The sequence below is a fragment of the Nyctibius grandis genome, chromosome 4 (genome assembly GCF_013368605.1).
Source record: "Nyctibius grandis isolate bNycGra1 chromosome 4, bNycGra1.pri, whole genome shotgun sequence".
Lineage (NCBI taxonomy): Eukaryota > Metazoa > Chordata > Aves > Nyctibiiformes > Nyctibiidae > Nyctibius > Nyctibius grandis.
Genome location: NC_090661.1, coordinates 86,631,869 through 86,652,229, shown reverse-complemented (window position 1 = coordinate 86,652,229; position 20,361 = coordinate 86,631,869). Strand labels below are relative to the sequence as shown.

At 40.6% G+C, this 20,361-nt stretch overlaps 1 protein-coding gene across 1 annotated transcript; it reads right to left on the bottom strand.

The window, feature by feature from the left end:
• Positions 1 to 1,927: 1,927 nt before the first annotated feature.
• NOC3L (NOC3 like DNA replication regulator) lies at positions 1,928 to 20,351 on the bottom strand. The gene is made up of 21 exons (XM_068398564.1): positions 20,292 to 20,351; positions 18,510 to 18,717; positions 17,966 to 18,092; positions 15,731 to 15,888; positions 15,563 to 15,619; positions 14,424 to 14,554; positions 13,622 to 13,783; positions 12,759 to 12,852; positions 12,373 to 12,548; positions 12,027 to 12,155; positions 11,426 to 11,557; positions 10,964 to 11,044; positions 10,269 to 10,369; positions 8,755 to 8,827; positions 8,614 to 8,677; positions 8,456 to 8,527; positions 7,301 to 7,482; positions 6,945 to 7,073; positions 6,217 to 6,314; positions 4,258 to 4,342; positions 1,928 to 2,471 (listed from the first exon to the last, which is right to left on the bottom strand). The coding sequence occupies exons 1-21, from the start codon at positions 20,298 to 20,300 to the stop codon at positions 2,340 to 2,342; spliced, it is 2,400 nt and encodes a 799-aa protein (XP_068254665.1). The 5' UTR covers positions 20,301 to 20,351; the 3' UTR covers positions 1,928 to 2,339.
• Positions 20,352 to 20,361: the final 10 nt, after the last annotated feature.

The window sequence follows — 20,361 nt, the reverse complement described above, 5'->3', positions numbered from 1 at the left end:
TGCGTAGCATGTGCTGCTTGCAGTGGTATGACTGTATGGGACAGAAGTTGGGCAGCCACGGATCTTGGCCCCATTGCAGTACTACTCAGTTTGCAGGAACTGGGGCACGCCAGGTGGTACTTCCTAGCGCCTGAAGGGTTTCCTGTTTCTATCTTACTAATCTGAAGTTTAGCAGTTAGAAAAATAAAAAATACTATGTCAGTTTTAATTTTTAAAACCTAGTCACTATTTTTAATGCTACAAATATTACTAGATATTTGTATCTCAATATAGATACAAATATATAGAGATACTTATAAGTATCTCAATAGCCATCTTTAGAAAGCCCTCTGCTTCTGGAAATCACGTGCTTTCAAGAATTAAAGACTTTAACATGGAAATACCTAAATATTTCAAGAACACATTCTCTTACATTCACAGTTTGTCTTCAAAAAAGAAGAACTTGCTGGTAGCTTTACATTTCAGTGAAAGGTTGAGTGTGCAGCTTCTGAAACTGAACTGTGTTCTGCTCTAGTGCTCTGAACGCTTCAGCTAACATTTGGTTTTTAATCACTGGCTGTTACTAGTCCACTATAAAACTCAGTTTACTTTTAGGGTAGCCCACTAAAGTAACAACGGTGGTGTTTTTCCTGTCTGTGATAAATATTTTGTAACTTCAATAGTGATTGATAGACATTTGGCAGAGTTAGCAAATTAAACACAAAAATCAATAGCAGTAAATAGACTTTGCTCCAAGACATGTATAGGATATTTTAGACTGACTTAGTTGTACAGTTGTCTTCCTCTGCCTCTTAAAGCACGTCAAAGTATTCTGACAATGCAACGTCACTATGTGCCAGTCTTTATATTGTTTGGAAACTATGTAAAATGAACAATTTTAAAAGTGACTTTTCCACCTGGACTATTTTCTCTCTGCTGACTTGAAGAATAAACTTGTATTTGTATATGTTGTAAAAAAAATAAATGGTTTAAGATGCTGACTCTTTGCTTTTGCCTTCCTGAACTGAGAAAGTACTGGCAAATGGCCCCCTTGGAATTTTCAGAATTTAAATCACATCCATATTTGCAACCACTTAACACCTAAAAACTACTCAAAAGCTATGGGAATGGCAACCAAAACAGACAGAAACACATGCATTACCATCACTATTATGTAGGCAGTTTTGTCATCTACATAGTAAAATAAATATTTTCTAATCCATTATAGATAGATGTCTGTTCCAAAAATGTTTGTGAATTTATGCTTAACTACTTGAAATTTGGTGAATTAGTCTGATTAATACTAAAAACATGTATTAAAATAAAAATAAATTACTTAGATAGTTTTACAAGAACCATGGATCAGGATAAAGGACTAAATACCTTAGAGAAAAAGAAATATTTTTCTGATTATTGTAAGGAGGTTAGATGACTTGAAGAAAAGCTTTGCAAAGCTTACGATATGTATCATTATCACATCATAGACTAAACACTACAAAATGTATTAGCTGCCAGTCAGGGACAGCCCACCACACTCCCCTGTAGAATGGAATAAAGCCCATACTCACTTTTATTTCTATATTTTACTTACTGTTTGCAAAGCTAACATGCAGCTGAAAATGGATTCTAAAACAACCAGGCAGTAACTAGTATTTGGTGAATGAAGATTAAAAAAGAAGATTTAAATTCTTACCTTGAATTTGTCCAGTATGCTTGACAGCAATGGTTTATTGAAGACAGTGTAGTAGAGCATTCAATCATGATGACAGTTCAGAACTGGCATTCAGTAATCTCAATTCGGCAATACCAAGATTTAGCGGAGGGGAAAAAAAAAAAACCCCAAATGCAAAATCATTTCAAGATGAGATAAATGGTTAGGAGATATCAGAACAGAAAAAATGCAATACATATTCCAGATCTCTAGGTATCTTAAAAATCAAAGCCAATATTAGATTAGAATTTCCAAAATATTTATTAATTTATCAACACAACCCCGTGATTTCTCAGAAACACATATGTCTATATTCTGTTATAAAAATTAGAAAAACAGATAAACAAAAATACTATAATGCATGGTGGCAAACAATTTTTAAATGACCTGGTTTTGTATCTTTTTAAATTATTGGGTGTCTTTTCATTGTGGCTCCCAAGCCCTGAGAAAATCGGCTCGGTGGTTAAGTGGAGAGGCCTTGTAACTCTGTGTGGAAAAACTGCTGTTAGTTTTTTTTTTTGTGTGTGTGTGTGTGTTTCTATATTCAAACAAAAGCCTCCTTGGAGTCCTTTAATGATGAGTGGAAATTCCTTTCAGCCAATCGTTCTCCATAATGAAGAAGCCAACTGAACATGACTGGTAGATACATTTACGACAAGGATGATTCCATCAAGTCTTTAGCAAAATCCAAGGGTTTGTGGACAACAGTCTCACTCATGTGTTGTTGAAGCTGTTTGTTTAGCTCTTCGTCTATAAATGAATCCATTTGTGAGAAGGTATCCTGAAAATTACAAAATATTAGTTGCATTACTGAACAAGGCCAGTATGTGTTTTCCACGCACAGCTTGAATTACCAGTCCCGGTTCTCTCCCATGCCCTGGACATCTAGACCAGACCTATCAAACTGGCAGCTTGTGTGTATCTATCTGGCCTGCCAGTAAGTTTCACTTGGCTAGCAACAACGCAACATGTCAGGCAGTCCTTTGTGAGCTCGTGGTTTTGGTGAGGTTTTTTTTGTTTGTTTGTTTTGTTTTGTTGTAAACTGGGCTTTAGAAGAATACCTGCTACACATAGCCACAGTTTCCAGCTCTGAGGGAGCTTACACACTGCTTCCTGTTCGACACACCTTATAAAAATATATCAGCCATCTCTGATCAAAAGGCTAGCGAAAGCAATAATGCCGACAGTAGAGGGTGTGAGTCAGAAAGGAACGCCCTGACCCTGCCTCACAAGCTCCTTTCCGGCTGCAGCCACATCTGGAGCCCTCCACTCTTTCCTGCTGCTCAGATGAGGAAGGCCATGAACGTGATTTATACCTCCCTGTTAAAGTCTTAACACTCACACAGTCGAGTGCTTTGTGCTCCCAGGGACGAATGAGATCCTCTCTTTAGTGGTGCACAGGGAAAGAAAACTCACATTCAGAGCTTCTGTCAAGGGGGTTGGGGGGAGTGCTGACAATGGCAGCACAGCACACAAAAACATGCAGGACAGATGATAGGGTAAAACTTAGATACTGCCAAAATCTGTTAAAATGCACCAAACAGCTAGCGAGCAGGCAAGATCCCAAGGTCATTTTCCCAGTTATGTCATGTCCATCATAACCACCTATGGACAAACTGTTCTCTTGTTTCTTCCTCTTCCTTTGTTTCTGCTACCTTAAAGAGCTTGTGCATTTCCTTGTTCAAGCACTACACAATCTCTCTCCTTTCTGCTGTTCTCAGCCTTGTTCTGTAGAGCTGCTAATGTAACACCCTAGCAGGACAGACATGTCAAGAAGTCATTGTAAAAGGACAGAATAAGTAACTACAAATAGATTTTCAGAAGTTGCTTCTCTAAAATGAAAAAAAAAAAAAAAATTGTGCTCTCAAGGTTTTAACTGACATTACTGAGTTGTTACAAATTGGAGGCACTAACAAAGTGAATAGGTTATAATGTTTTCATTAGGAAGAAAACAAACAAATTATCACTTTTTTAAAGGACACACCACTCACTGGACATCTAACAGAGGCTGGCATCTGGAACACATCCAGTGCCAAGGATCTAAAGAGTGTTCACCTATTTCTCCTCTTTATACGTTAGCTCTTTGTTCCCTTCAATTTTACACTTTAAAGCTATAAACTGACACTAGTGGGTATCAGTATCCTTCTACATACTGCATCAAAGGCTCTGGAAATCCATCTGTCCTGCCAACTACCCACCCTGGGGAAAGAGAGATGGCTTTTTATTACTGCTTTTTGAACAAACAGTAGTTCATCATCACAGAAAAGGGACAAGAAATCCACACTGAACCTCTACGAAGTGCAAAAGATTAATAATAGCTGCCCACATTCATCTTGCTACTGTTACTGATGCTATGGCAGGTGGAACTATTCATACAGCCTTTTTTTCCTTTACAGTCGGTGCTATCTTATGCCAGTTAAAAAAAAAAAATACTTGACACAGAAAGTACAGAAACCAGAAAGCCAAATTAAGTGTGCTAATGCCTGGGCACTGCATAGTGAGCCAGCAGATACAGGTTATATTGGTATATCCTGGTCAAAAAAGGACACAGAGAGATGAGACAGTACCTTTCTTCTGGGTGTTACTGATGCAACAGGAGGATTAAAGGTCATTCCTCTCATACTGTATGCTTCAAAAAGTTCTGTAGCAGGCCTGTAGCAAAAACCACAGTGAGAGAAAAATGGCATTAGATATATTTCTCATTAATACATCAGCAAACCAAGAGCAGCTTCTCCCACACACGCACCATTCACACCCTCCACCACGCTTTAAGAGAACTCCTCAGAGTAATGAGCATCACCTAGAAAAGATTGGAAGCCAACAGCTGGGGAACAACACAAGTAAAAGCAAGTAATATGTATCTACATAGTTAGAAGACAGAAGAAGAAATGGGAGACAACAAAACTGTTGGCTTGCCAGTGCTCCAGTCACTGCTTGCCCTGTACATATTTGAAAACGTAAAAAAAAAAAAAAAATATGTGGATAAAGGTTACTTAGATGATACCATCTGCCTGAATTTCCAACAGTTCCTTACCCACAGGGCTTATGAAATCTAAGCAGCCATGGGAGAACAAGGAAGACCATCACAGGGGAAAAGAACTGGTTAGAAGACAGGAAATGGAGGACAGGAGTCTATGAGCAGTTTTTGCAATGGCAGGGAGAAACTATGGACTTCCACAAGGTCTGTGCCAGGACCTGTGCTTTTCAACACACTCCAAGATGAGCTGGAGAATACCAAGTTATTTGTGGTAGTAAGAATGAGCTGCCTGTGAAAAACTGCAAATAGACTGTATGAGATGGTCAGTAAAACGGCAAATGAAATTGAGTGAGGGAATAAAAAACAGAGAAAAGCAATCTCAGCGTCACATAAAAAAACAGGCTCTGAGCTGACCACTAGCACTTAAGGAAAAAAATACTATTCTTATGACAAATACTTTCATGGCATTGTGACCTTAATGGTGTTTGGAATTGTAAAGAAACAGAGAACAGAACAGAAACTGGTTACCTCAGTGTATAAATCCACAGATCATCCACAGATCACCCACATCTCAAATATTGCATCTGAGTCTCCAATTTCCTTATCTTGAAATACTTGAACATGTAAAAGTTCAGCAACAGGCAAGAAAGATGATGAAAAGTATGGCACAGCTCCTGTCTGGGCCAGATCCCTTCAGCCAGAAGAGATGGTAGATGGAGGGACAATGATAGAGGTCTACCAAGTCGTGTGAGGCACAGAGAGAGTGTATTAGAGCAGACTGTTCATTCCACCTCCCAGGGCAAGAACCAGGGACTGTTAAACGATGCATGCTGGCACCAGGTTCAAAACAAAAGAAGGTAGGTCTTAACGTAATGAGCTGTGGACTCATGGAACCCTTACCAAACAATGCTGTATTTGCAAAATGCGTGCTTTGATTCAAGGAACACTGAACAGTTTTGCAAAGAAGTCCGCGAACAGGTACTAAACAGAGAATGGTACCAGGTTCAGGAAATCCACCAGGCTGAAACCAGCTGGAGGCTAGGACACTGCTCAGAGCACGCGTCTTATGCGCTTGCCCCGTTTTTACTCTTCCGGAGGCACTTGCTTCCAGCCACTGCTGAGGACAGGATGCTGAACTAGATCCTTAGCCTGAACCAGGATGGTCGTCCTTACATTTTAACATACTATGGACCTTAACACTGCAACTTAGTTTCCAGTTTAAACTAGACAGCCACGGTTCAGTGATCCTGGTCCATATTCAGATCAGGGCTGCTGATGCAGGTATTTTGCTCCCGTGGGAAGAAACCACACTGCACTTTGAGATTTTTAGCCTTGTCACAGCCTGGCCATGAGCCTCAAAAGAGGAGGGGGGAGGGGAAGAAAAAGGGAGCCAACATTCTGTACTGGCAGAAGAACAAAGAGAGTGAGTTTGAGAACAGAATCTTTTAATTTTATGGATAATTATTTTTAGGGATTCCTTTAATAAAGTTTGAGAAACAGCTACTTTTCAGGGCACTATTTTTAAAAACAGAACTCTCTGATAACTCACCTTTGGCTCAAATCAAGTGAAATTGCTCCTGAGCCTTCAGTTGGAGCTCCAGCAATAAGGTGAGCTGCAAATTTCTGCACTGTTGGATGATAGTGTCTCTGAAAGGAAGAAAGAAGGCAGTTGACTGAGGCATATGGGATAATATCTTTATGGATTCTCGCATTTATTTCCATTTCAATAAGATGGAATGTTCTGCTTTTGTTTTAAATAGGAAAACTGAGCACCCTAAAATCAGTCAGTTTCTGGGGTTAAGTGAATGAGAACACCCAGTCATACGTTTATTCACTAGTATGTCATGCTGTGAGTCTAACTCTCCACAATCTAAATCCTACTCCCAGAAGGCAGGAAAAAGGGCAGAGGAAGCCCTCCCGGAGCCCCAAACTCTAAACCCTGGCTGGAATGACAGATCAAGGTGTCAGTTGCTCCTTGGAGAAGGGCTGGACTGCAAAGGGAACTAACAGATTGAAAAAGCCTCCAGTCTTCCTAGGCAGCCTGCAGTAAGATCCAGTGTGGTACTAACACAAGGGATGTATAACATCCTATTTTGAGCTCATTCCTTCCCTATACCACTGTGCTGCTGTTCCTGTTTGTACAGAATAGGCTCATGTGGGCCAGATTTGATTGATAAGCTGGAAGAACTCTGTTTTCTATTAGTGTAAAGCATATGAACATTTAGCAGCTATTTACTGCTGACTCTTACTTCTCAAATCAGTCAGCTACTCACTAACCTGCAGTAAATGCAGCTCCCACAGAGCTGTGTTCTGAGCATTGCAATGCTCTGGTTCATCTAGTTCTGGGATATAAACTCCACTGCCTTGAGATTCGTTGTCTAGTAAGAGGTCCATCTTTGGGAATGTCTACAACACAAAAAAAAGAGAACTTATTTCCTTATATTACACATTGAGTTATAACACGGTTAAGTTCAGGATTCACTCCATGTTATTTAGTCTCAGCAGCATTTAAGGATACTCTGTTTTCATCATTCTTGCTTAAGATGCTCCAAAATATTTTGCATAAAATCAATTTGTCAAAAAATTCAATATGCTGTAACCACGAGCTAAAAATTCCAACAAGTAAAACTTACTTGCATTAATACCCTGTTTGTTGCCAAGATCCCAACACTGGAGTTTGGAAGTACATGAAGAGCAAGCGTGGAAAGTCGCTTTAGGAAAGCAAGAGCTCGTTGCTGGGAAACTTGCTTTCTCCGCTTGGCAAACATGACATCCAGGCACTGGAGCACAATCCCTAAATCATCATTGGTACGACCTCAAAAGCAGAATTTCATACAAAGAGTAAATAACCATTATGAGGAAAATACAGCTAAATACTCTGCTATTGACTGTACACGGGAACCTGAGAAACAGCATGAAAGCTAAGAAGTTCAAACAGCACTAATGGGATACAGACAGGGGCATCCATCCTTTTTTGGTAAAAATAGTCCAGCTTTGAACAGAAAAAATATATCATTGTTTCTGTGCTCCCGTCCTCCTAAGAAAATACTTGTTCCATCAAAAATGTCTAAACATTCGTTTAGCAGCAGTTCAGTTTTTTAACCCTAAGTGCACTCATTATATCGTCTTTTATAAATTGTTAAACGGTGCAAAGATTTAGTCTTTTACCCATCCAGAATTGTAGAATGTTTTTTCTCAATCTTTACTCCTTAGGGAATACAAATTTATGAAGTTAATTAAAATTATGTTAATTTCAAACTTTATAAGTATCTTTTTTCATAAACTATTCAGCTTCTCCGAATTATTAGAAGATATAGATTACAAAAAAAATCAGAAATATAAACCAGAAGATTTTAGAAAACGGAATTTAAATTGAAATTATTTTTTAAATTATTTTTAAAATTAGAGATTTTTCTCTATTACAGAAAAAATTAGAGAAAAAATAGATAATTTTTAAATTACCACTGAAAGAAACAATTATAAGGAAGTCAAAAAACTTAAACTGAGGACAGGATAAATGCTTATCCAAGATCACATACTTGGCATTCCCTAATGAAATGACGTGATTAGGACCTGTTACCATATATTGCAATAATACTTCTAGGATTTGTATTGCAGTAGTGCAATGTGAAACTTGAGAAAAATAGATTAAAAAAGACAGTAATCTTTTTAGAACTCCGATACCTTAAAACAACAGTAGTTTATTAACACTATAGTAAGGCTATGATACCAAGCAAGCAGAATAAACATTATCTAGGTAAACACTGAAAATAAGAATCTGGAGTTACCTGCATGTAGGCTGAGCAGCGTCTTGTAAAGATGTGTGTAGAATTTCATCGGATCGATGTTAAGAACGTCACCTATTAACATAATCCCAAATAAATACATTTACTCCACTAATTTATCAGACAATATTAAACAGAAGTTTGTTTTTAAGATTTCGTACCTTGACCAGAGAGTATATGAAAAGCACTGAGAATGCAGTGAAGGCTCTCACGGTAGTGTAAACCCTAAGAATACAAAACTCATTAAGTACACAAAAGAACATAATTTTAAGAAAACTATAATAAAAGTAAGCTCAACTTACCCCAGATGCAATAAGAGAATGAAGGACAATCAACAGGTCATCAAAAAATTCCACATTTATGAGATGAGCAAACCTTGAATCAAAGAGATTTTTAATTTTTTTATTTATACTTATTTATTTTTATTACAGACAGTACCTGAGAACTCAAAGTATTCTGAATGGCCAAAATCTGCAGCTTAAAAGCAGAGCTAAATCAAATGCTGAACATCTATTATATTCACGTAGATGGATGATTCAGCCCCCAACTGCTAATCGCAGCTTCCCTATAGCACTAGAGACACGCTCGTGTTCTTCTGGAAGCAATCAAGACAAAATAATGGAATCACATCACACCCTGCTGGGTTTGCATCACATCAATTCTACCATGGGAAATTTCACATCACATTGAAAAGTTTTTAGAAGTAGGTGAAAACTTCAGCAGAGAAATAAAAGAATTTCAACAAATGTGTCAGGGAGAGTCTTGTCAGTATTGGAACCACTCCTCTTTAATAACTTTATCAATGATCTGGACGAGGGGATTAAGTGCACCTTCAGCAACTTTGCAGACAACACCAAGTTGGGTGGGAGTGTTGATCTGCTGGAGGGTAGAAAGGGTCTGCAGAGGTATCTGGACAGGCTGGATCGATGGGCTAAGGCCAATTGTATCGGGTTCAACAAGGCCAAGTGTTGGGTCCTGTACTTGGGGCACAACCCATGCAACGCTACAGGCTTGGGGAAGAGTGGCTGGAAAGATGCCTTACGGAAAAGAACCTGGGGTGTTGGTCGACAGCCGGCTGAATATGAGCCAGCAGTGTGCCCAGGTGGCCAAGAAGGTCAACAGCATCCTGCTTGTATCAGAAATGGTGTGGCCAGCAGGGCAAGGGAAGTGATCGTCCGTCCCTCTGTACTCGGTGCTGGTGAGGCTGCACTTCAAATACTGTGTTCAGTTTTGGGCCCCTCACTACGAGAAAGATATTGAGGTGCTGGAGTGAGTCCAAAGAAGGGCAACGAAGCTGGTGAAGGGTCTAGAGCACAAGTCTTCTGAGGAGCGGCTGAGGAAACTGGGCTTTTTAGTCTGGAGAGAAGGTGGCTCAGGGGAGACCTTATTGCTCTCTACAACTACCTGAAAAAGAGGCTGTAGCGAGGTGGGTGTTGGTCTCTTTTCCCAAGTAACAAGTGATAGGACGGCCTCAAGTTGCCCCAGGGGAGGTCTACATTGGATATTAGGAAAAGTTTATTCACTGAAAGGGTTACCAAGCAGTGGATCAGGCTGCCCAGGGAAGTGGTGGAGTCACCATCCCTGAAGGTATTGAAAAGACATGTAGATGTGGTGCTTAGGGACATGGTTTAGTGGTAGACTTGGCAGTGCAGGGTTAATGGTTGGACTTGATGATCTTAAAGGTCCTTTCCAACCAAAATGATTCTATGATTCTACAGTTCTCTCACTGCTTATAAAGTCCTTTCAAAGTCAAAAATCCCTTTAGTGCTTTATGTCTTTTCTAACACACACAAAAGAAGGTGGACTCAGTTCTTACTTTGCAAGACCTTCTAGCACGGCTGGCAGAAGTGGGGACTTCTGAGCTTTCTTCAAGATTCTAAAGTAAGTTACAAATACAATATTCAAGGTCTCTGTGTGCTGAAGGAAAGAAAACAAAACAAAATACTTAAGCATGGAAAACAGACATTTCTACTTCACTTAAACTCAACTGAAAATGCTCCTCTCTGTCCAAGCCTGCATTCAGGCCTTCCAAACCAGCCCTGGCACTGCCATCTCTGCTCTTCTTGTGCTGAAAACCTCAAGTCCTGTTCTTCTGGCCCCTGCTCTGTCCCCTCACCCTCTCCTAGCTGAACAGCCTCTCTTCCCCTCAGTCCATGCTAGCCACACCCCTCCTTTGCGTAAAGGCCACTCTGAGAGGCTGGTAACAGCCATTACATAGTGTCATATGTAACAGGAACAGGGCACCTGGAGGACGTATGTCAATGCATTCAAATACCTTTTTGTGCAGGGAACAGAAGAAAATGGGAATGGCTAAGTTAGCTTTCCTGGATAAACTGAGCGGGCTTGGTTTACAAAAACCTAGATCTCTGGCACAGGCAAAATGTTTGTAAGTTGACATTATCTGGAGGTATGGAATGCTGACAGGTTGGGATGGAGGGCAGACACTTGGCTACAAAAGGGTTAGGAGCTGCTACTTTGCAAAAATAGGAAAATAATCTCTAAATTACTTGCCAGCTTCAGCTTTTTTTCTTTACTTTCTGACGCTTCTGCTTCCAAGAGTTCTCGTTCCAGTTTCTCTTCTGCTTTCTTCCACTGAAAACACACAGTTGATTTTAAGACAACAGATTAAATGTTTCTAACCAGCCTGGATATCCAGGTTCCAAAGATACCCAAAGAACAAATCTTCCATGCTTGGTGAGTTGCTTAAGTCACTCTGTGATGCTACAGAGTAACCAGCTGGGATATATTCCTTCCGATCAGAAACAACCAACCAAAGGCATTATCAACACCAGAAAGAGAAAAAAATTAGGAAGATAATTAAATTCCCTGCAGAACCTCATAAATATTCAAGTACAACACAAACACTAATTACTGATGTTGAGAGTTAACAATGGCAACAGAAGTGCAATCATTGCTAGAACAAATTGCTACATAAACTCACTGAAGTAGAGCATGAGAAAGCACACATCATACCTTTCTTTGCATTCTTGAAAGATTTTTTCTTTTCTCTTTGTAAGTCATGAACTTTTTCTTCGGTGCAATGTCTTCGGAATCCTTTTGTAATTCTACTTCCTTAATTCTTAAGTGAAGAAATACTTTTAATACCTATTGTAAAATAAAATAAATATAACGAAAGGTGATCCACAACAGAGGAACAGAGAGGGTAAGAAATCCTAAATTCCATTCAGGTTAGTGGGCTTTGCTGGCCAAAGGTTCTTCTGTTTACTCCCCTCCTGTTTCTTCAGATCTGTATCTCTCATCTCTGCTCCCAGTTCCTTCCCCAGCACTGTCCACTTCTATCCATTCCTCCATCTGCCTCTCTCACTTCAAGATTCCCTGCCTGACTTAACCCCTGCCTCTGTCGAGAGCTGATCTCCTCCTCTGAGTCTTCCTTCCCTGCCCCATATCTCTCTTTCTAACCACCTGGCTCACCCCACTCCTAGGCTTGCCTATGTTGCGACAGAGTGAGGAAATTCTGCTTGTCTGTAGCCAGCAGCTGCACTAAGTTTAACTTTCAGATTTTTTTAATCCATTGACAGAAGGAAATTGTGTAGTGCAACAGGAAGACTCTTACCTCAGGTCTGACATCGTAATTTCTACCCTTCACAAGACCAGAAATGACCTTAACTACACCGAGTGAAGCATAGCCCAACTTGTCTTGTTTAAAGAGCTTCTTCACTGCCTCAAAGCACAGTTCAGAAATCTGAAAAGGGAATTCAAACAAATTCTTCTGTAAAGCCAAGACTATGACACCAGCTAACTGATAATGCTGATGGTATTTACTAATTAGAAAGTGGACACAGCCTGTAAAATAGTGAAAAGATATGGCCACAAGATCTGGATATTGTGGAATAAAGCTCAGAAATATATTATTTTTCATGTAAAACAATAACACTTTCCCTAATCAGACAATCACTTACCTTTTTTGATGCATCATTCATGAGCGGAACAATGAGAACAATAATGTTGTTGTGGAAGTTAAAGTGGGGTAGGGCCACAAGCAGCTCACACAGACACTTCACCGCAATCTCTGCTAGACCTTTATATGCTTTTAATGAGATGACATTGCTTTTCTTTACCTTCCTTTGTTTCCAATCTGCACAAAATATTATTTTTAGAGATTACTGTTCAGAAGGTAGAGAAGCTTCTAAATATTTACATTTTTAGTTATTGCAAGCGTTCTCCTACACACTTATATGAAACTGTACTTGCATGAAAGACAGCAGGTAGCATTCAATCAGAGGTTAACTGGGATGCTGCAAACAATTTTGCGTTTACTACAAAAAGTGGAAAGTGTTGACTGTACCTTTAATTGTTTGTTCCAGATTTTCCAAGTAAAATTTATACTGGCTCACAAGGCCTTCTTCAAATTCTCTCAGTTTCTGAGTTTCTTTTTTAACCTGTAAACATAATACACATGAAATTTTATTTGGAGAGCTAAATCGTGAAGTTAGCCAGTAGTGAAAAAAACCCGAAGTTTTAAAACAAATTACCAGATAGCTAAGTATTTTCTTCTTCCAGACAGGTATTCCTAGAAATGTGTTAAAAATAAAATATTTCTATTTATTTCTCTACATGTTCTTGTGCTCAGAGGGCCTTTTCCAACTAGGCTGATTTAATTTATAGGTACTGAAGTGAAATTTGTAACTAGATGTTATTTTAAAGCCATGAGTCTAAACTGCACTACCTATATTTAAGAAACCTTCTAAAGAATTGGGTTAACAAAATGCTCCAGAAAACAAGTTATTCTGCATTTGTTCAGCAAATTACACAAATGAAACAGAAATCTGTGCCAGTTAGGTGACAATGTTGCATAACTGGCTTGCTTTCTAGTTCCCTTCAGTGTGACACAAAACACTATCTTATTCCGAGGTTTATGATGGAAGTCACACACGTTTAGTATGCTACTTTCATATACTTTTTCTTCCCCTCCATTACCACCAGCATGTCACCTACTTATTGAAGAAAATACATACTAATTAAAGGTTCAAAACAAAGACCTCAGCCCCTGAAAGTGTCATGTTCCAGAATTTCCACAAGTACTTGGGTATTTGTCACCCTTCGCTCAAAACTATAAATTCATATTCAACAGATCAGTATTAGTATTTGGCATAACTTAAGAAAATCTGAACTACTCACAATACTCTATAAAGAAATTTGGTATTTCACCTTGGTAGCCTTTTCTGCTTCAGTCAGAGGCCGAATTTTGTAAGAAGGCGCAATATCTTTGAATATCTCCATCAAAGAAACCATGACCAGCTTCCGAACAATCACGGCCACATTAGGATCCTGTTCCATCAGCATGGCACGCAGCTCCTTCAACTTTTTAATCTGATTAAGAAAAGAGGCAAAGTCACCCACAAACCAATGTACAAGCACAATGTATATTTCAGCAAGTTTGCCACAAGAAAAATGTCTAATTTTTAAATACTAGAAAAAGAAAAAAGTTAACTCAGCAGTTACTCAGACTCTACTTAGCACCGCATGAAGAGCCAAGAAATGCTAGATATCCCAACAAAATTTTTATCTTGGGAATGTTCAAACTACCCTGCTATTACAAACTTGCACAGAATTATAGCAAATTACTAGCATATCCTGAAACTCTGAGAACTATCAGATACAACCGTGAAATCAGAGCCTAAATAAGGGTCATGCTTAAGGAACAAGGTAGTTTGGACAGGAAATACCACAGACACTGTTATTCCTAAAACCACAAGTATTCAGAAGGACAAATTACAAATAAACAGAGCAAAGGCAGTCACCTGGATCTTCACCTGATTCAAATCATTTGTACCACCCTGTGGCAGCTGTGTGCCACCCCCTGAGAAGTGGTACAACACTGACCTTTTTCCTTGTTGTACACTATGTGTTTTTCTGCTTTTGCTATTGTTTGGTCAATTCAGATCTTTATTTATCGACTTACTGCACAACACAGGCACACATACATGCATGGTAAGTAAATACTACCTACATTGTTGTCTGGCTCAGAGAGAATGGCTGATGCTAAGGCAGCTATGTGCACCTTCCTTTCCTGCAGCATTTGTCTCCTTTGAGCAGCCATTTCCTCAGGAGTGAGAACAGGCAGGGGTTCTTCATTAAAGTCTAGCACAAGGTGTGAGAGTTAGAAAGGAGGGTCACTAGGGAAGCTGCTTAACAAATACCATATTGCAAACTACAGTTCCAGGTACTACATTTCAGATGCGTACCACGATAACACCGCACAAGAGCAACACACGCAGTTCCACAGTAAAGTTTTAAGAATGACCTTGCTAGAGCCTATATTAACCCAGAGATTAATTTTTGCTCCACTCCAAAATCTTACGCTTGCAAAAAGAGATGGACCAAATGTTTTTGAATCTGCAAATGGTATTCCCTAAGTACAGTGGGAACATATAAACTCAACATATGACCCCACCTGTGCCAAGAAACTGCAGGGCTCTGCAATCTGCAGCAAATTATTCACCACTCACTCTTTCTTTTAAAAATACAATTGTTTTACTTTCGTTTTCTGCATATCATTTTGCTACAAGTATGTCCTTCTTCAACTTCAGATTATATTTAGAGAATAATGACCCAGAAGTGGCGGAGTTACAACTGCAGCTGTTATTTGAATAGGACTCTTAACTAGACAGCAAACTGCAAATTAAAATCCGAACTTCCTGGTATTCCAATGTTTTAAGTAAAAAATTTCAAAAACAAAGACAGACACTCAAAAGCCTACAGAAGTCCATGTCCTGAACCGCATTTCAAAATGATCTCAGAGTAATCAAATTAGAACTACAGCATATATTCTTTAAGACCAAGATTTCCCTTCTCACTAGCAAAGATGACATAACTGATATAAGGAACTTGAGTTTCAGGTGAAAATAAAAATAATTTTAAAGAAGGAAATTCTGAAGCCAGCTGTTCCTCAGGTCCTAGGATCCTAACAGGTAAGAAAGCAAGCTCTGAATCAGTGTGATGCTTTGGGGGCAACATGGTAGTGAACACATTCAAAAACACCCTAAACAAAATATACTTAAATTACAAACTTCCTTAGGGAACAGCAAAGTACTCTTCAGATATGTCAGTGATTTGAGGGGGGGGGAAGCAAACATGATGTTTCATTACCCTCTGCTTCCTCCATTTCTTCTGTATCTTCTTCTTCATCCTGTGCAACATTGAGAACTGCAAGAATAGAGTGTCCAGTGTCAAACATGTAATAAACACTGTGGAATTTTAAAAGAATAAATTCTATACAACTTGGCTACTCTACTGATTCCAGAATCTGTGTCTCACCTGGTTTTTCCCTGGTTTGGGGAATAATGCCACCTTTGTCTTTGATGGGGAGCAGATGGATGAGTTCCTTTTCTGGCTCAGTCTGCATGCGTCTTGGCACCTTCTCATATTTCTCAATCACACTTTCATGTTTTCGTTTTTTGACGTGAACAGGTTCACTTAAAAATACAAGGCGAACTAAATGAATTAGCCATCTAATTAGACACGAACCATGTATGACAGTATACTAGCTGGATTAAGTGTCCACATTCAGAAAAACAAATAATGGCTGATCTTATTAAGTAGAATGTTTGAGTGTGTTCACCACTGCCAGCACCAGTCACTACTCAATCAAACAACGTTAATGTGGATCTGTACAAGATCTTTGAATTTAGGACAATACAAGTGCTTCCCATCTCCTTTTTATAGGAAACTAAATGTGAAATGAGCAAAGACAAAATGAGATTTAGTTAATCTGGCAGGTCAGCCAACTTTGTGAATTTTGAAATGGTGGCATATGAGTGTAAGCACACACATGCATGCAAAATGCTTGTATTGATTTTGAATTTACAAAAAAAACTAATTAAATGGTGTAGAAAGTAAAAATGACCTGTATGAGAAGTAGTTTTACACCCCAGATTCCCTGCACACATGACACAGTCACCCTATGCATGCATTGTAAGGACAGTTAACCAGCCTCACCCTTGCTATCCCTGTGCAGATCAAACCTTTCCTGTGTACCCAAATCCTACTCAACAAGCACAGGAATTCTACACAGCTGTGACTGATCTGTTGAGCATGAAGAAAATACAGCTGCTGTTAAAACAAGGGAAATTCTGGGTCATACCAGACACCTGGAAACCCTAGTACTAGCTGATGGGTTTTGAGATGGCACTGCTCCCATTCACGTAGCAGTAAGGGACTCGGGGACCCTTCAAAGTAAGGCAACAGTGAACAAATCAGATGAAGGTTGTAAAGGCAAACATCCTTTGGAAACATGATTTCAGCGCTAAAATATTAAAAATTTTGGAAAAGAGTAAATAAAATACAAGGATGCAAAATAAGAACTGTTAAGATCTCAGCACAGCCTGTCTCTCACCTGGGCCAGAGTGCTGTTTTACCCGCCTCCCTCCCCACTGTGCTCCGCCACTGCACGAGCAGGTGCCCTGGCACAGCTGAGGCTCACTAAAAACTTAACCCTGAGCAGTCCTGCCATGAAGGACTCCATCAGCAAGCAAGCAGGACTAGGACCCTCTCACTGGACAAACAGTGTCTTCCTTAAGATGTCCCACAGGCTCATTCGCCCCTACCCTGCCTTCACTTCCCAGGTGACGCTTAACCAGGATGTGATAATGAGCGGGTCAGTGCATATTTTTGTTTCTCCCAACTCTATGTTAACTTTTACCACAACTACTACCACTTCTCTGCTCTGCTCACTGGGAAAGCCTGTGTCACACCCCACTCTCCAAGAATAACAGAAATAATGCAGTGTGGTGTACCACCCTTTCACAGGATATGTTTCTTACCTGCACATAAGTATATACAAACATAAGTATTTAGTCTGTGCTAATATGAACACGTAATTTATAAGTGAGGTAATATTGGACAAGTTCTTAAGAATGATTATAGTTGATCAGAGTAAAGCAGATTAAAAAGACAAATTCTGCAGTTTAAGGGAACACTATGAAAGGAGCTAAAAGCTAGTATCAATAGAACAGGTAAAAGAGCAACTATCCTTCTATGTATTTCATTGTGAACTCTGCCTAACACCTTGCTCCAGAAAACTGGTACCAAATATTTTGTATGACTGTTTTGGTGTTGCATGTGTTTACAGACATGGCTTCCAGAACCCTTTTTTTTTTTTTTTTTAACAGCAACTTGCAATGCAATATGAAAGTTCCCAAAGTCCAGGGAATTCCTGAATACTCCATACAGAAAAGACAACTCTGTATAGAGATTGAAGTATTTCTTTCAGATTGAGGAATGCTACTCATCTCACAGCCAGGGACCTCATGGGAAGGAACACTGTGCAGAAACACTATTCTGAAGGTCAGGCAAAACAGGTGAGTGTACTGATACACATCAATACATTAATACTGAATGTACTGACAGACTAAGGAAACACTAAACTGGAACTGGAAAGAAACACTAGACTGAAAGTGACTTCCTGATACATATATTACATTACATATTAATTATATATTAACCACACAAAGCTGAATTAGTACGAAAAGTAGACATCACAACAACACTCACCTAGAAGAAAGATCTCTGGTTAAAAAGGATGCTTTTTGAGCCAAATCCTCCATTAATTTTAAGTCATCTTCATCCATCATGTCCAGTGGAAGAGCATCTTCTTCCTCTTCTTCTTCCCATTTTTCAGCTATTTTAGAAGATGATGTGTACAGATTAATATCCTGCATGTATATTCAAACTTGAAAACCTAACCCTGCCTACACTTATGAGACCATTTTACACCTTACTTCAACCTTGAGCTCATCAATCTTCACACAGGTGTTTTGTGTTATCCAGAAAACGGCCCCTCTATTGTGACATCCAATAATGATTAGAGCAAACCCATTTCTACCATCTCCAACTGTCAGATCTTGTTGCCAGATGGCTACATTTTATATTTTTCATAACCCTCCCTTTCTTTCCTTTAAACAAGAACAGCAATTATTTGTACACAGAAAACAAAATGTTGTTTTCTTGATACACAATTTTACAACATGAAGCAGCAGGATATTAAGTAATCCTCATACCTTTTCGCTTACAAAAATAACTCTGAGCAAACACTTACCAACTTGTCTTTTCTTGCATTCTTCCAATGGAAAAGGTTTTCTAGCAATAGCATCTCTGACAGCCTCCCTTAGCTTCTTTTGTTCTTTTCGATACTTCTTAGCAGCACTCTGTTGCTTGTACTGTTTATTCTTTAATTTGTTGTCAAGTTTTATTTTACTTGTTCTCAGTAACTTGCGAAAGCTTGGAACTCGTTTTGTGTTTTTTCTCTAGGACGCAAACAGAAAACAACAAGTAACTGACATGTTCATAGCCTTTGTGAAATTTATTTCACTGTTTCAGATCTCATTAAGTTCATATTTCTATCAGGGCTGAAGAACATGTTTATTCCAAATGGTATCATCAGTTAGCTCCAAATTTACCCAACTGTGTTAAATTTTTGAGAAGAGAGACCTGTGAAGAATGCTTTACAGAAACATTCTTTGACAATTTTTTCTATTAAACCCTATGTCCATCACTTTTAGATACATAAACACTCAAAGTACGGTAAACAGATTGTTAGGGCACAGTTCTTTGCCTGTGTGCTCCCAAGCTCTGTCTCCTCTCTTCAGCACGCTGTTCCTCCCCAGCACACAATAAGGTTAGGAGGTTCTGGTACAGCCTCAGGCAAAAGTCCTCCTGCAGCACAATTCCCCCTGCTGAGCTTTAGCTCTCTCCTGCCCCAAACTCTCTATGACTGGTAGCTGCATGGAAGAGGCAAGGCTGCCTGCTGCAAGGCTCAGGACAGCATGATGCATAAGCTGTGTATGTGTTACAGGTGCCAAAGCTCAGGGAGCCAGAGCGGTCAGGAGAAGGAGCGCTCAAGGAAAGCCCAGAGGCACAGATCAATACAGGCACTCTGTGCCAAACCCACAAAACACTCCCAGAGTGTTCAGGATGGAAATGGACGCAGCACAGCTTACTTGCTGAGGGGCATGGGAAGGCAAGGGCTGCAGAGGGAAAATGGGCCTTTGTATTAAGAGTCCTGGAGGGAGGTGTGTGTCCCTTTGGTAAGGGGACAAGTGGCTGGACCAGTGTGGAGCTCCTCGAATCTGGAGTTTTTGCTAGTTCACCTTTATCTTCCCTTTTTAGATTTGACTACTGGGAAAGCACTGAAGAGACAGAAGCAACACTGATGCTTGTCCCTATGCCACACACAGAGCACTGTGAGCTACAACAGCTACAGACGGCAATGCCGCTGCCTACAAGCCGGCTCAGGCTCTGCCTTCCCTCTCCTGCCGCACCTCACAGCCCGGGGCCCGCGGGCAGGTTACGCCGCAGACCCCCCTGCTCGCTATTGAAGCTCCGACGCCACGCTCCTCAGAGTAACGAACAACGGTGATTCGTTTCTTCTTCCATGCCTTAGTTTTGGCAAAATCACCTTCAGGAGGCGAGACGCGAAGGCGTATTTTGCCGGGAGCCCCCGCTGAAGGGCTCCTGCCCGCTCCAGCCACGCCGCGTTTTACCCCCGATGCTCGGAGTTTCGCCGTTCCCTGCAGCCCCACGGCCGCAACAGCACCGGACAAACCCGCTCGGCCCGAGGGCAGGCGGAGGCAGCGCAGTAAAGCAGCCCCCTCCCCGGGAGCCCGCGGCGGAGGCCCAGGGGCCACCCCCCGCATCGGCCAGGCCGCTACCGTGCCAGCCCGGCCACGCGCTCCCCGCAGCGCCACACGGCGTAGCGGCAGCCCCGGGCACCGCTCCCCGTCCCGCCCAGCCCCGCAGCCCACCCCCCCCCCCCCCCCCCCCCCACACACACCACACACACCCACACACACACCAGCCGCTCCCCACCGCAGCGTCCTACCGGCTTCATGACGGCGGCCCCGCGCGCGTGCTGTTCCGGCGGCGGGAAGCGGAAGCACCCGCGAGGGGCG